We start from the raw sequence: 14,044 nt of genomic DNA on the forward strand, positions 1-14,044 counted from the left end.
CACACAGGTAGGCAGCACTTCAGCTGCTGAGACGACGAGCTGAAGCATAGCAAAGCCCCTTACAGGAGGTAGGGTTAAGAATGATACATTGAGATTTGGCAAAGATGGGGAAAAGAGCAATTCCACGAAGCAGCACGTCATCTTACACCATCTTTCTAATAAATTGCTAAAGAAACATCACAAAAGCTTACAAAGCCATTTGTCAAAACTGAGTTGTTCCTTGTTTCCCAACACACAGTTTGTTGTCATCCTCAGATATTGCCAATTTCCAAAGTGGCATCCACAGCCTGCCCCTCTCCACATCACCCTGATGTTCTATTGCTAAGCAAGGAGTGTACTGGCTTACCTGAGGGGCACACATTCAGCCTCTTACACAGACTTACCACTCATTAAGTGGCAAATCTATTTCTAGGTTGAAAGGAACAAGGCTTTTCATTTCCCAAAAGTATAACTTCAAACCCTACACACACCTCACCTTGGATCCCTTTGCAGAAAAACTGCATTTCTTGTGGTCATGAAAGAGTCAAGCATTGGCCCAGAGTGACTGCAGAAGCTTGAAATCTTTGCTGGGCATGAAATACTCAAACTTGGAAGGAACTTGTAAGTCCCTCCTGACTGCTCCCTTTTCTGGCTTCTCATTTGCAAATGGATCAATATAACCAAAAAATAACTAAATGGCTTTTTTGGTGGGGGATGAGGAGGCTAAGTAGTTAATTTAAAAAACAACAAAATCCACCCACTCTAGTACACCTAATGCACGGAATGTCTTCTTAAAGGGTGGGGAAGGAACCTAGTTTCTCTGCTCAGGGTCCTGGGCTGCCTCCCTCTTTTGTGCACCTCTCTCTGATACACCCTGATCTGGGATGGAAAGGGCCTTACCTGGCCAAGTGCAGCCTGCCTTTTCCCTCAGTCAACCACTACCCAATCCAGAACCGAGGAAAATGAGTTGCAAACGGCTAAATGAAACAGCAGTCTTTTTAAAACCTCAGTCTGGGTACCCAGCTACAGCTGATCCCACAGAACCTGCTGGGACCCCTGGAGACTTAACTCCAGAGCTTTATTTAGCTAGAACAGAAGCCAGGCATCTGGCCCAAGACCCCCTCCAGCTTTCTAGCAGTACTATATCGTGAATGATCTTAAAGTTTCCCATTTGCCCCTCTGAAGGAGGAACTGTCAGCTTTAGGATTAAAAAAAAAAAAAATTCCAAGTATGTTCCTTATGGTCAATATCAATTTTAGAAAAATACTGACTGCCAAAACTATTTAATAACCCTTAAGGTGGGAGCCCAGAGCTATAAGGCTGCTCACAATGGAACTCAAAACATGCAATTCCTGCCCAGGCTGAGAAACATACCTGGGACACAGCAGGGTATTAGGTTAGGGGAAAAACCTCCAAATGTTTAATAGACAAAGTCTCATTACCTCAAGAGTATAAATATTTTTATAAGTTTTTATTTAAAAGATTCCCTTTTTAATCTGTTCCAAAGTGTTGGCAGCTGAACTATACAAGTTCCTGCCACTCATCCTTCCAGTACAGTTTTCTAAGGACATACTTTTTAAATGGGAAAATAACAGGAGGACCCTCTAACTGAAACCAGGTAGGACCAGAGTCAGTTCCTCAGGCCCCTGCGGCAGTCTGGCCAAAGCTGGCCTTATGGAGCGAGCTCATGGAGAAGTCTGGGGAACCAGGCCCTCCCTCTTGTGAGGAAAGGGCTGAGCAAAACTCATCTTCTCTTTAGTGAAAATGGTCCAAATTCAGATCCAAAAGCCTCCATTATGGCATTCCCTGGCACTCTTCTTATACTTTATACATTGAAGGCAGCTCCCTCTTTTATGGCCAGTATAAGCAGGCAAAGAAACAAAGGAATATAGATACATATATGTGTATATATATATATTTTATATAGGTAAAATATATACATATTTTATATATGTATATATACATATTTGGGGGTAGGGAAAGGAGAGGAGAGTCATGTAAACCTAAACAGTCATCACATTACCCCAAATGAGCCTGACTTTAACAAAAAGATAATAAATAACTCCTGGGGGTTAAGTGACAACATGGGTGCAGCAAGAAGGGAAAGGGCACAAATTTAACTATTAAATACACTTTGATATTTGTTTGGCAGAGTTCAGGCCAACCCCAGGCTTCTGCCCTTGCCAGACAAGTAAGCTAATGATATTCAAAGAAAAAAATAAAAATATTAAAAAAAAAAATTCAAGCAGAGCTCCATACCACAGTTTTCCTTCAAGTCAGTTGGCCGGCAGGCAGTTTCCCGACCACCAGGAACAGAAACTTTGGCTCCAAGGTAAATGAAACAAACAAACAAAAAAAAGTATTTCCACTTACAACATGAAAATACAGAAACTTCATCAAAGAAAGAAAACTATCAAAGAAGTCTACTTCCAGCAAAACTGAGGTAGCACTGCTTTCTCTGCATTCAATGCTTAAGTGGTTCTCAGTACAACATGTTCTTAAAAAATGCTCACTTGACCGACAGGTGCAGCATGTTGATGGAAAAACTCAACAAGAAATGCAATAGGTCAAAGAAGGAATGAGCAAGAAGTGAGGGAAATCAGGGTTCTGGATAAATTAGCTTAAAAGGGGGTTGTCACCAGACTACACATGCTCTTGGCTGGCCTTGGCTCTCCAAGAGCTCTAAATCGCCTGGGAATTAATGCAATGTGGTTAACAGTTAACACTGCTATTCAAATCTGTGTAAATCTTTAAAAATAATTATTACAACCTAAATTCAACCATGTAAACAGCACTACACACAGTACAGACCTGCCCTGAAAAACAATATGCAAAACTGAGATCTGGCACTGCATCATTTTGTAATGTTAATTCAACCTAACAGTCCCATCCCCCTCCCTGCTCTATGCCCTCCCCTAGTGGAAAAACAAAACAAAACAAAACAAAACAAAAACCTAATTTGTGCAAGAAATGGCAGGCTTATTCTATCTGAAGGCTTCAAAAAAAGATACACAACATGTAACCAGGTTCAAATATTCTGGGAGATCCCCCCAAAAAGGAAATAACCAAAATAACCAAAAAAATGAAGAAAGTGCCTAAAACATGATACAGCATTTTAGAGCCCTTTCAGATACAAGGCAGAGAAAGGTGTAAAGTAGAAAATATGCGGATCTTCAGTAATTTCCAAAATGGTCCAATTCCTCTGTTGGCTGCAGGGCAGCTGGCAGATCCTTGCTGCTGCTCCTGGGACAGAGCCATTAAGTCTGCTCCTCGGGACACAAGCCCTCGGGCCCTGAGCTGAGTGCACCTCTCCCTTCCCCTTCTCTTTTCCTTCGCTCCATTTCCCACTCCACAAAGGTGTCAAAGAGACTTGGCCAGGCCTCATCTTCACTGTAGTTGCTGAGGTCAGGGCCAATCACCTGAGTGAAGTTAAGGAACATGTTCCAAGTGTCCCGGGAGATGCCCTTGATCCCCGAGGGGTTCTCTGTTAGGAAGTTTAGCCATTGGTCCAATACCGGAGGATTGTTCTGGGTAAAGACTAGTTTCCACAGGGCAATGGCTATTTCCCGATGCAGTGACCGCTGCCCTTCTTCAGAGTCCAGGCCAAACTGAAATGTAAACCGGTAGAGATCCTTGAATTTATCCTCTTGTTTGGCTTCTGTTAAGAGGCTAGGGAACCGTGCACAGATTCCGTCAATGCTGTCTGCACTTATTGCTTTGCAGCCATCAAAAAACTCCTTCCTGCAACAGAAAGGAAAAGGACAATTAATAATTATAAACTGTATTATTTACAGGCAATATACATAGTGATTAAGAGCAGGGCTTTCAGGCCAGATGGTCTGGATTTGAATTCTAACTCCTTCAACTAATTAGTCCTATTTCCTTATTTGTCAAATGGTAAAAATAACACCTTACTTCAAAGGGTTTTGGTGAGGACTAAACAAATTACTATTCTGCTTCTAACAGTGGCTGGCACACAGTTGGCAGCTGATAATGGTTCATTTATTCATTCATTCATCTTCCCAAAGCTAAACTCAAGTCTCCTACTCCCTGCCCTGTTTCCCGCTCTGCAATAGCGATTAAGCTGCGGATTCTTTCTCCTTCCAGAGGAGGCAGCTTCCTGCTTCCCTTCTGATTCTCTATGGGTTGTTAGTTTGGGGTACACTTTTAGTGATTGCAAAGGGAGACTTCTGGAGCCAAGGATTCTGAACCTGGGTAATTCTATCACCAGAGATAAAAATTCTATCATTAAAAAACAAAAATTATGTATTTTTAACATCTATACAATGCTTTCAGCCTACAGCATGGTCTCGCATTGATCATCTTCTCAGGGACAGTAGCATCTGCTGAAGAGGTGAGGCCTCTGAGGTCTGGAGGGTAACCTTCCTGGGGTGGGGGCATGCAAACTACAAATTGTGTGGCTGGGTCTCAAAGTCAGTTCTTATTCATAACCCTGTGCTCTATAAACCACATTCTATAGGGACACATGACCAGAACAATACGCACAGCTACTGCTTAGTAACTGAGGCCAACTGACTTTGTTACACACAGGCCTGGCCGCAGGCGGGCAATATGCTAAGTACTAGAAAGGGCAAGTGGCTTCATGGAGGGAGAGAGGCACATCCCCTCCCCAGAGGCACTTACTGTATTGGTACTCACAGAGCCTGGCACATGCTGGGCGTACAATAAATATCAAGTGAGTGAACTGACATGTAAAGGAGTAAAAGAAAAGAAAGGTTCAAGACAGCAGTGGGGCTGAGCAGCAACTTGGCGACCTGGTTCACCCTGGCTTATTCCTCATTTAAGGCAAAGATAAGCAGTGACTAGTTACTGAGAAGCTGCCAATTAATGCTAGGATAGGCCTGAAATTTGACCTATGAATTAGGCAAAGGCATTATTCTGCACCAAAAAAAATGGGGTACATATTAGAACCAGACATGAATCTTTATCAAAATCAAAATCCAAATGCCCGGGCCTTCCCCCATGAGATTCCTATTTAGTAGGTCTGCTGCAGAGCCAGGGAGATACATTTTAAACCTTTAGGGTTCAGAGGGGCTTCTCAGCATCATAACCACAACTTGGCTCAAAACATTTAAGCTTTAGAGAACCCGATCAGAAAAATAAAAACGTAAAATCTTACCCAAAACCCTATGAAGCCAACCCAGTCCTATCCTAGCTGGGCACCACTGCTCACCTGGTGACACAAAGTGTTTGTGACTGACCTGGTGAATTTGCACATGGTTGCAGCCTGGAACTTCCAAGCCAAGAGCAGCACTCGAAATTCTGTGGGGTCGACACATAGGTCATTGCAAAAGCGCTCCATGCCTTCCTCCAAAATTGCATCTTCCCGCTCATCCTTGTAGCGCCTGAACAGTTCTTCCAACCTCTGCAAGGAAGACTCCTCGGCACTGGACTTGGACTCCCTCCCAGCATCTCCCGAGGATGTCGGCAGCTGGCAGGCCTCAGTGGCAGCCTCGGCCTTCTTGGTCCCGTTGACAAGGATATCTCCACCTGGCTTGCCACAGGGTGGTACCTGCTCTTCACGGTGGCCTGCACCCCGCCTGCTGTGTGACTTGTTGCTGGGGTCACGGTCTCCATTCTTGCTGCCCAAAGTCGATGAGGGATTCTTACACTTGGTGACACACTGGCCCATGGTGCTGGTGGCCCGACCTCTAGAGTGGCCCCCTCTGGATCGGATGCCCTCGCTGCCACTGGCCCATGTACCTCAACATGCCATCAGCCAGAGGAGCCAGCCAACCTGGAAGGAAGGTAGAAAGCCATCACCTCCGGGCAGGGGAAATGGGGTATGGACCCTACCTCCTAGGGTGCGCACTGGTTCACCACTCTACTTCCATAAGCCAACAACGAACCATGGGAGAGACCTGAGTTCATCATCTCCTTCACAGGCCAGTTCTGTAACTTCACCTTGGCGACACAGTGGTTGGGGCACATATGGAGAACCAATGAGGAAAATTCCTAAAATTCTTAAGGTAACATAGATTTCAAAGAGGCTGATTCATATGTAGAATGCATCAAAGACTACAGTTTGACAGAAATATTCCAGAGGAAATCTGTCTTGCCAACTTGCCATCACATAAGAAAAGTTATTTGGACCTGGATTAAGCCAGAAGGCACAAAGGAAGGGTTCATCTTCTAATTCCTAATGCCAACATTCTCAGATTTTCTTTTTAAGTAGGATGAGTAGGGAGGAGGGGTGGCCATATTCAGAATAGTAGTCTCATAATGCCCTAACGATGAGGTTGTCAAGACTACAAGCAGGAGCCTAAGCCAAGCAGCAAAATGAAACTTGCCTCTGATCTCTCCAGATGCCTTTCTGGGCCTATCCCACATAGTAGGTGAAATGCCCTTTCTCTGCCCTACTCCATCCACCTGTAGAAACCATCCACCAAGCCTGTACTCCACACCAAGTTTCCCAACCGAGGAGCTTCTTTTTCTCCCCCAGGTCCTCAGCAAGGCTGTACTTAGAGAGCAAGCCAAGTTCACAATAAATGTGATTGTCCTATAGGGCCTATAGGCTGAGTCTTCCAAAGAAGTGTGTCTCCACTTTAAAAGAAGGACTGGGACCGGTTGCAGTGGTTCACATCTGTAATCTCAACATTTTGGGAGGCCAAGGTGGGTAGGCAGATAGCTTGAGTCCAGGAGTTTGTGACCAGCCTGGGAGACACAGCAAGACCCTGTCTCTACGAAAAATAGAAAAAATTAGTCGGGTGTGGTGATGCACACCTGTACTCCCAGCTACAAGGGAGGCTCAGGTGGGAGGATCAAGGCTGCACTGAACTGGGATAGCACCACCCCACTGCAGCCTGGGTGACAAAGTAAGACCCTGTGTAAAAAAATAGAAAAAATTACTGGTATAAAAACAGGCACACAGACCAATGGAACCGAATGGAGAGTCCAAAAATAAGGCCACACATCTACAACTATGTGATCTTCAACAAAGCTGACAAAAACGAGCAATGGGGAAAAGACTCCCTATTCAATAAATGGTACTGGGATAACCGGCTAGCCATATGCAGAAGACTAAGGCTGGACCCCTCTACACCATATACAAAATTCAACTCAAGATGGATTAAAGACTTAAATGTAAAACCCCAAACTATAAAAACCTTAGAAGACAACCTAGGCAATACCATCCTGGACATAAAACCAGGTAAAGATTTCATAACAAAGACACCAAAAGCAATCAAAACGAAAGCAAAAATTGACAAGTGGGATCTATAATAATTAAACTTCAGAGCTTCTGCACAGCAAAAGAAACTATCAAGAGATAGCAAAAGACACTATCAAGAGATTCCTACAGAATGGAAGAAGAAATTTGCAAACTATGCATCCGACAAAGGTCTAATATCCAGCATCTATAAGGAACTTAAATTTACAAGAGAAAAACAACCCCATTAAAAAGTGGGCAAAGTACATGAATAGACACTTCCCAAAAGAAGACATACATGTGGCCAACAAGCATATGAAAAAAGTTAAATATCACTGATCATTAGAGAAATACAAATCAAAACCACAATGAGATACCATCTCACACCAGTCAAAATGGCTATTACTAAAAAGTCAAAAAAATAACAGGTGCTGGTGAGGTTGTAGAGAAAAGGGAACACTTATACACTGTTGGTGGGAGTGTAAATTACTTCAACCACTGTGGAAAGCAGTGTGAAGATTCCTCAAAGAGCTAGAAGCAGAACTACATTCGAACTAGCAACCCCATTACTGGGTATATACCCAGACGAATAAAAACCATTCTGCCACAAAGACACACGAATGCGAATGTTCACTGCAGCATTTATTCACGATAGCAAAGATGTGGAATCAACCTAAATGCCCATCAGTGATAGACGGGATAAAGAAAATGTGGTCCATATACACCATGGAATGCTATGCAGCCATAAAAAAGAACAAGATCATGTCTTTTGTGGGAACACAGGTGGAGCTGGAGGCTATGATCCTCAGCAAACTACTGCAGGGACAGAAAACCAAATACCACATGTTCTCACTTATAAAGTGGGAGCTAAATGATGAGAACTTATGAACACAAAGAAGGAAACAACAGACACTGGAGTCTACCTGAGGGTGGAGGGTGGAGGGTGGGAGGATGGAGAGGAGCAGAAAAGATAATTACTGGGCTCTGGACTTAATACCTGGGTGATGAAATAATATGTACAACGAACCCCCATGACACATGTTTACCTGTGTAACAAACCTTGACATTACCCCCAAACCTAAAATAAAAACTCAAAAAAAAGTTACAAAAAATAAATAAATAAAAATGCTCAGAATATTCAGAAAAAAGAAAAAGAAAAAAACTGCAAAAATTGGGAAAAAATAGAGAAATAAAAGAAGGACAGATTTACCCAAATGCAATCTCTAAATGGTAGGATAATTGCTAAATGAAAAAGAAAAGTTTGTACTGATACATTACAAACTCATCATGGTGGTTTATTATTTATGTAATTTAAAAGTTTTTTTTTTAAACAAATTGCTAGACATTTCTAAGCCAGAGGCTAGGTGATTTCTCTAAGATGACTCTGGCTACTCAGGACTCTTATTCCTATCTTCAACCAGTTTGTTGGAAAACTCATGTACAATTTAGTATTTATAAAGCTTTGTCAACTGCTATAATGGCAGTCACTGAAATTACGTCGTTAATGAAATGTGGACCAGGAGCCAGAAGTGTAGCAGGAAACAGACGCTAAAAAGAAGTCAGTGTCAGTCACCCGGGCCTCCCCAGGTCTAGGGAGCTTTCATGGACATCTATGATCCAAACTGAAAGATCTTAGAGAACATACAGTGGGACAGAAGGGTGTTTTTTATGAAAGGCTGGAGCTTTAAACTTTGCCTAAAATACTTGGCTTCCTCTAAATAGTACCTGGATAAACTGGGGGTCGTCTTCAAGAGGAATTCTCTGAGGATACGCTCTGAGTATACAGTAAGTTTAAAATGAAGAGCACAATCATTCCTGTAGTTATTAGTCATATCAAGGCCTGTCCCCTTCTCCACCCGCAAAGAGAACAATGACAAAAATACATGTCCAAACATGTCCTCAAAGACTTGTAGTTTTACTTGGGCTTCAGAAATACACTGAAGCTCTTATAAGGGCTTTTGGTATGGAAAATAACCATCCTAAGTTTTTTAAAAGACTTTTTATGCTTTAAGACTATAGCTAGTAAGCCATAAGTACAACTCATTACAATTTCAATGGCAAGGGGTTAATTCTTGGAAGACCATGGTACAAGGGAAGCAACTGTGTGAGCTGAATTATTTCAAAACAAGGACTGTACCATGTGGAGGGCCTGGTTTCCAGATTTGTGTTTCTAAAGACTAGAATGCTGAAAGAAACAAAAGGCCCAAACTTACACAAACCCCACATGCTCACAGACTGGCAACTCTAATTCCCAGGCACGCTGACTCACCAGGGTTTGCTGCTCAGCTCCTGCTGCTGAGGGAGGCATGGGCACCCAGCGAGATAAGAGGATTTTCTGGCCTCCATCTGACCACCTACCCCAGGCCACTCACCCCGCCCCCCACTGGACAGATGCTTCATCCTAGCAGCTTCCTCCAAATCCTGGCGCCAAGGCCTTCAGGTAGGGACAGAACAGATGGGACTCCCAAAGAGGCCCTAATCCCATTTAGCCAACCAGCCCTCCATGTAAGAGCATCTTTTGATTACCTGACACAGCAGAACCAGCTGAAACCTGAAAGCTTTTAACATGCCCAGCAGATGAAAAAAGGGAGAAGAATATCAGTTTCAACAGATGATCAATCAGCAAATGCCTGAAGGTTGGATCCTTCTTCCATTCTGGTCCCTTTCTTTGAAATGCCCCCATTCCATTGAGTGTTGAGGTGAGTGGTGGTCTAAAGCCAGAAGAAAATATCTCCAGATCTGGTGTGTATGGTCCCCTGATTACTCCGATTACTGCCCAACAGTACCTTCTTCTGTGTCTGCCCCCTTCTCTGGGAAAATACTTTTGCTCTCCCAGAGCTTTCCCCAGGCTCAATCACAGTGCCCAGCCCCGTGGCCCAGGCTGGCAGCACTTCAAGTGTTTTAAAGTTGAAGGTCTCCCCTAGACTCACTAGCTGATGGCTAACAGCTAATAATAGCAGTCATCAATTATTGGGCACTTGATGCGGTGCCAGGCGCTATGCTAAGCACTTCTAGGGACATGAACTCACACATACTCATCACAGCCCCCTTTAAAAACAAGGAAACTGAGGCTGAGGAAACTAAATTACCCAAGATCACACATCTGGATCAAGATACCATGACATTTACCCCTAGGCTAGACGGCAGAGCCCACCCACAAAAGCAGAGCACCTAGAGAGAACGCACGAGGGACTGGCCCCAAGTTCAGGAGTGACACCACAGCAACCCCAGAGCAGCAAATCTCACCATCAGTCACTGGAGAGAGAACACATCGTCTGCGCTCGGCGCTCAACAAGGATCTCCTACTCACTGCCCTCTCCCCAGGCCAGCCCTGGTGATGAACCAGGCAGACACCATGCACCCAGGCTCAGCCCCACCAGACGTGGAAACTAGAATTAGTCCAGATGCCCTAAACCTGTGACGTTTTTGTCCACCAGCAGAGTTAAAAGCTCCAGCTCTGAAAAGGATGCCCAACTGTGCCACTGGCTAATTGTCTGACCCTAATGGAAGCCTGAATTTCCTCAGTCTGCAAAATGGTATCTGCCTGACAGAGCTCTTGAAAGGATTCAGTGAGGAAATACAGATAAGAGGTACATGGCTTCAGAGAAAACACTTGATACGACAGCTGTTACTGTATTAGTAGTAGTAGTAGCTCAGTAGTATCTGGTTAGCCTGTTGGAAGTCCCAACTTACTCCATCTGAACAATGGGCTCCCAGCCTCAGATTCCACAGGCCCAGCTGGCCAGGACTTCCTACCCCTGCACTGAGTCACTGGCCCAGGGCTTGTTCCAAAACCGATTATCTTGCCACAGCACTGATCCTACTCAAATACACCGCTACTCAGTAATGCTTGGAGGATCAGACTCTCCACAACACAGGATTTCCTTGTGATGGATCCTGAATAAAATCAAGCTGAGTATCTGCTATCCCCAATGGACACTGAATTGCTATGCCCAGTCCCTAACCTGGAGCAGGCTTTCAGCCAGTTCCAAACTCCTTCCCCTCTCCACTTAGTCCCGACTCTGCAGATCTGCAAAAGAAAGGATGTCTAGGTTTCCACTCAGTTACTAATTTAATGGAACTGCCTTCCCAGTTGGTCCTCCTCTCCATCACTGCCACCTCTGAAGTGGACAGCCTAAGCACAATCTGGACATCCCGGCACCAAATTTTCAACAACAACAGAACATTATTAGTCATGAATATAATTTTGTATTTGTTAGTACATTATGAAAGCTATATATAAACGTAGCTCTGTGAAGCAATGACCCTATTTTACAGGAAACTAAACGGAGACACACCGAGGTCAAGGAGCCTATCTAGGAATGGAGGAAACAGAAGCAGAGTGATGAAGAGGATGAGCTCAGACAAACCAAGACAAACCATTGCCATTGCCATGGCAATCTCACCAAATAACTGGAAGTGTCCATTTGGAACTTTAAAACGGGGCAGCTGCACCTCAAAGCACTATTGGGTAGAATAAATGAGATAACGCATGTAAATGCTCTGCTCAATACCTGACTCACAGAAAGCATTTGGTTGGTAAGTGTTAGCCTCTATAATAGTTATAATTTTTGTCACAACATTGGTGACAGAATCGTTTCCCTTCTCCTAGAACAGTGCTCTTTTTAGGAGCCAGCCCGGATCTCCTGTGGCAATTCAGGTCTGCTCACAATGACCATTCTTCTGCATCAGCAAGGGGCACAAATGGGTTGAATGGAGCCAGAGACAAGGAGGGATGCAGAGAAAGAAAAGGCAGGAGAAAGAAGGAAAAAAAGAAAACCCCACAAACTGGGGAAACCTACTTCTAGGCTTTTTTTTTTTTCTTTTCTACTTATAGCTTTGAATGTTTACCTGAAAGACCAAAGACAGCAGCTCTGCTCAGCTTCTGCTGGACCAAGATCAGCCTCCAGCTTCTCTCCCTCAGTCTCAGCCCAGCTGCTCTGCCTCTCCCTCCCTCCTCTGCACATCAGTCTCCAGACTCTTTCCTCCCCTGTGCCAGCGCTGGCCGCTGTTCCTGGGGATGGGCTTGGCTGGCTGCCTGGTCCTAGGCCTGGAGCAGCCACTGCTGGGCCCAAAGGGCAACCTCAGAGGCCACAGTCCCTGGGTTGCTCTAGCTCCAAAGAGGGATTAGAAAGTTGCTCCTATCTCCTAGGCAGACCATGAAATGACAACCAGGCAAGTCCCTATCTTCTAGGAGCTTACTCTCAACTGCGTCTTACAGAACAGAACCACCCCAGAGGACAAACCCACAATGAGACTCCGTACAAATGCAGACAGGAGAAGGAGAGAGAGGTGTGAACCACGATTACAGAAAGAAAGGTAGAGAGGGACTGGGGACGTGAAATCAGTATCTGTGGAGCCTGGGGCTACATGCTTCATATTCATCATCACCTTCAGGCCTCCCAACAACCTCAAGAAATGAGTTGTTGCAGCTTTCATAGATTAGGAAACAGGTCTCTTAACTACTAAGCAGTAAGACTGGAAAATAAAACCAGTCTGCCAGACTTTCTATGGGGAAGTTTCAGAGAGAAAGCAGGTCTTATTCTGGTCCTTAAATGTCTATAAGCATGAAATGGAAGGGAGGAGGGAGAGGGTTGATATGGTTGGCTCATGTTATTAAAGTATATTAATAACAATATTGTAAAAATAATTACATACATTTATTGACATGAATTATCACATTTTATCCATGACTCTATAAGGAAGACAATATAATCTTCATTTTACAGAGGGAGGAAGTGAATAGAGCTTGAGAGAGGTGGCCTGAGGTCACACAGCCAATCTATGGAGGAGAAGGATTCAAATTCAGGCAGTCTGACTCTAAACTCGCCACTTTGCATCACTGGTCTCATTACTGTTCTCTGCTACGATGTGTGCATGCCAGGATATTCCCCTACCCCTAAGGAGGTACTGATACCCCATGAAGAAAATGTCCAACATCCTATCAATGCCTATGTATATTCCTAAAGAACCAAGTCAATATGAACAGAGTACACCCCCTTTGGTTCTGCTGTGAAATCCTCCTGAGCAATGTGTACTCTCGAGCAAGCCACTTAACCTCTCCGAGTTTCTGTGACCCCGACATTAAAGTTAGGGGTCTGGGTTAGTCTTTCCAAGGTCCAATATTCTGGGACTACCTTCACCTTTTTTGGCATTCAATGAGGCCAAAGTTCTAAATGTGCAACCCTCCTGAGGACGGGCACTTTGCCTCCTTGATGAACAGATCTCACAATTCTCCTTGCCCAAGACTATCCGAGTCAAAGAAAAAGCGTAAGTCCAAAAGCAGAGGGAAAGCAGGGCTACTCCAATCTGAACAAGGCGGGGGATAGGAAACACTGGTTTTGCAGGCTTCCTGCTCCTTAATCATCTTAGTTTGATCTCTGGAGGGTCAGTAATAGGCCCAGACGTGGAAAACAGACCCAAGCAAACTGACTGCTGAGGCTCGCTGGGTCAGGAAGCCCACTCAGAGGAATGCGTGTTGGCTACTGATGGACAGCCTGTCACCCAAGGAACAGACCTGTGAAATGAGGAGCTAAAAAACAGGAGGCAAATGCTGGCACCAAAAGTCAGTGTCAGCAAGGCACTTGAGATCTGCTCTGAGGCTTCCTTGACAGAAGGGACCAATCCATTCCACTCCTCCATTCTGTTCCCATCTAGAATCTATTCAGCAACAAGAAACCACTGCCAGATGCTGGTGCTCCTACATATTAGCAATATAAAAAGCCCATCTTTTCAACTTTCATCTAAATAGTTTGTAGAGCTAGTTGGGTGCAGGTTTTTATTTCTTTCCACATATGCCAGATACCCAAAGGCCAGAGAACATGAGTACATGAATTCCTCAGACAGCTTTTCTACAGCTGCCAGGGGCTGAGGCGGCTGTACTGGCACAGCCATCCT

General features: G+C 44.4%; 1 protein-coding gene across 2 annotated transcripts in view; it reads right to left on the reverse strand.

Annotated features, from left to right (window-relative positions):
• Positions 1–1,431: 1,431 nt before the first annotated feature.
• Positions 1,432–14,044, reverse strand: part of DCUN1D3 (DCN1, defective in cullin neddylation 1, domain containing 3) — a 43,710-nt gene continuing 31,097 nt past the window's right edge. For both annotated transcript variants that reach the window (XM_011931889.1, XM_011931888.1), the window contains 2 exons: positions 5,202–5,737; positions 1,432–3,720 (listed from right to left, as the gene is read on the reverse strand). In XM_011931889.1, coding sequence (XP_011787279.1) covers positions 3,237–3,720; positions 5,202–5,632 — 915 coding nt within the window. In that variant the 5' untranslated portion in view covers positions 5,633–5,737 and the 3' untranslated portion in view covers positions 1,432–3,236. The remainder of the gene's footprint in view (positions 3,721–5,201; positions 5,738–14,044) is intronic.

The sequence above is a fragment of the Colobus angolensis genome, unplaced genomic scaffold (genome assembly GCF_000951035.1).
Source record: "Colobus angolensis palliatus isolate OR3802 unplaced genomic scaffold, Cang.pa_1.0 Scaffold92, whole genome shotgun sequence".
In the NCBI taxonomy this organism is placed as follows: domain Eukaryota; kingdom Metazoa; phylum Chordata; class Mammalia; order Primates; family Cercopithecidae; genus Colobus; species Colobus angolensis.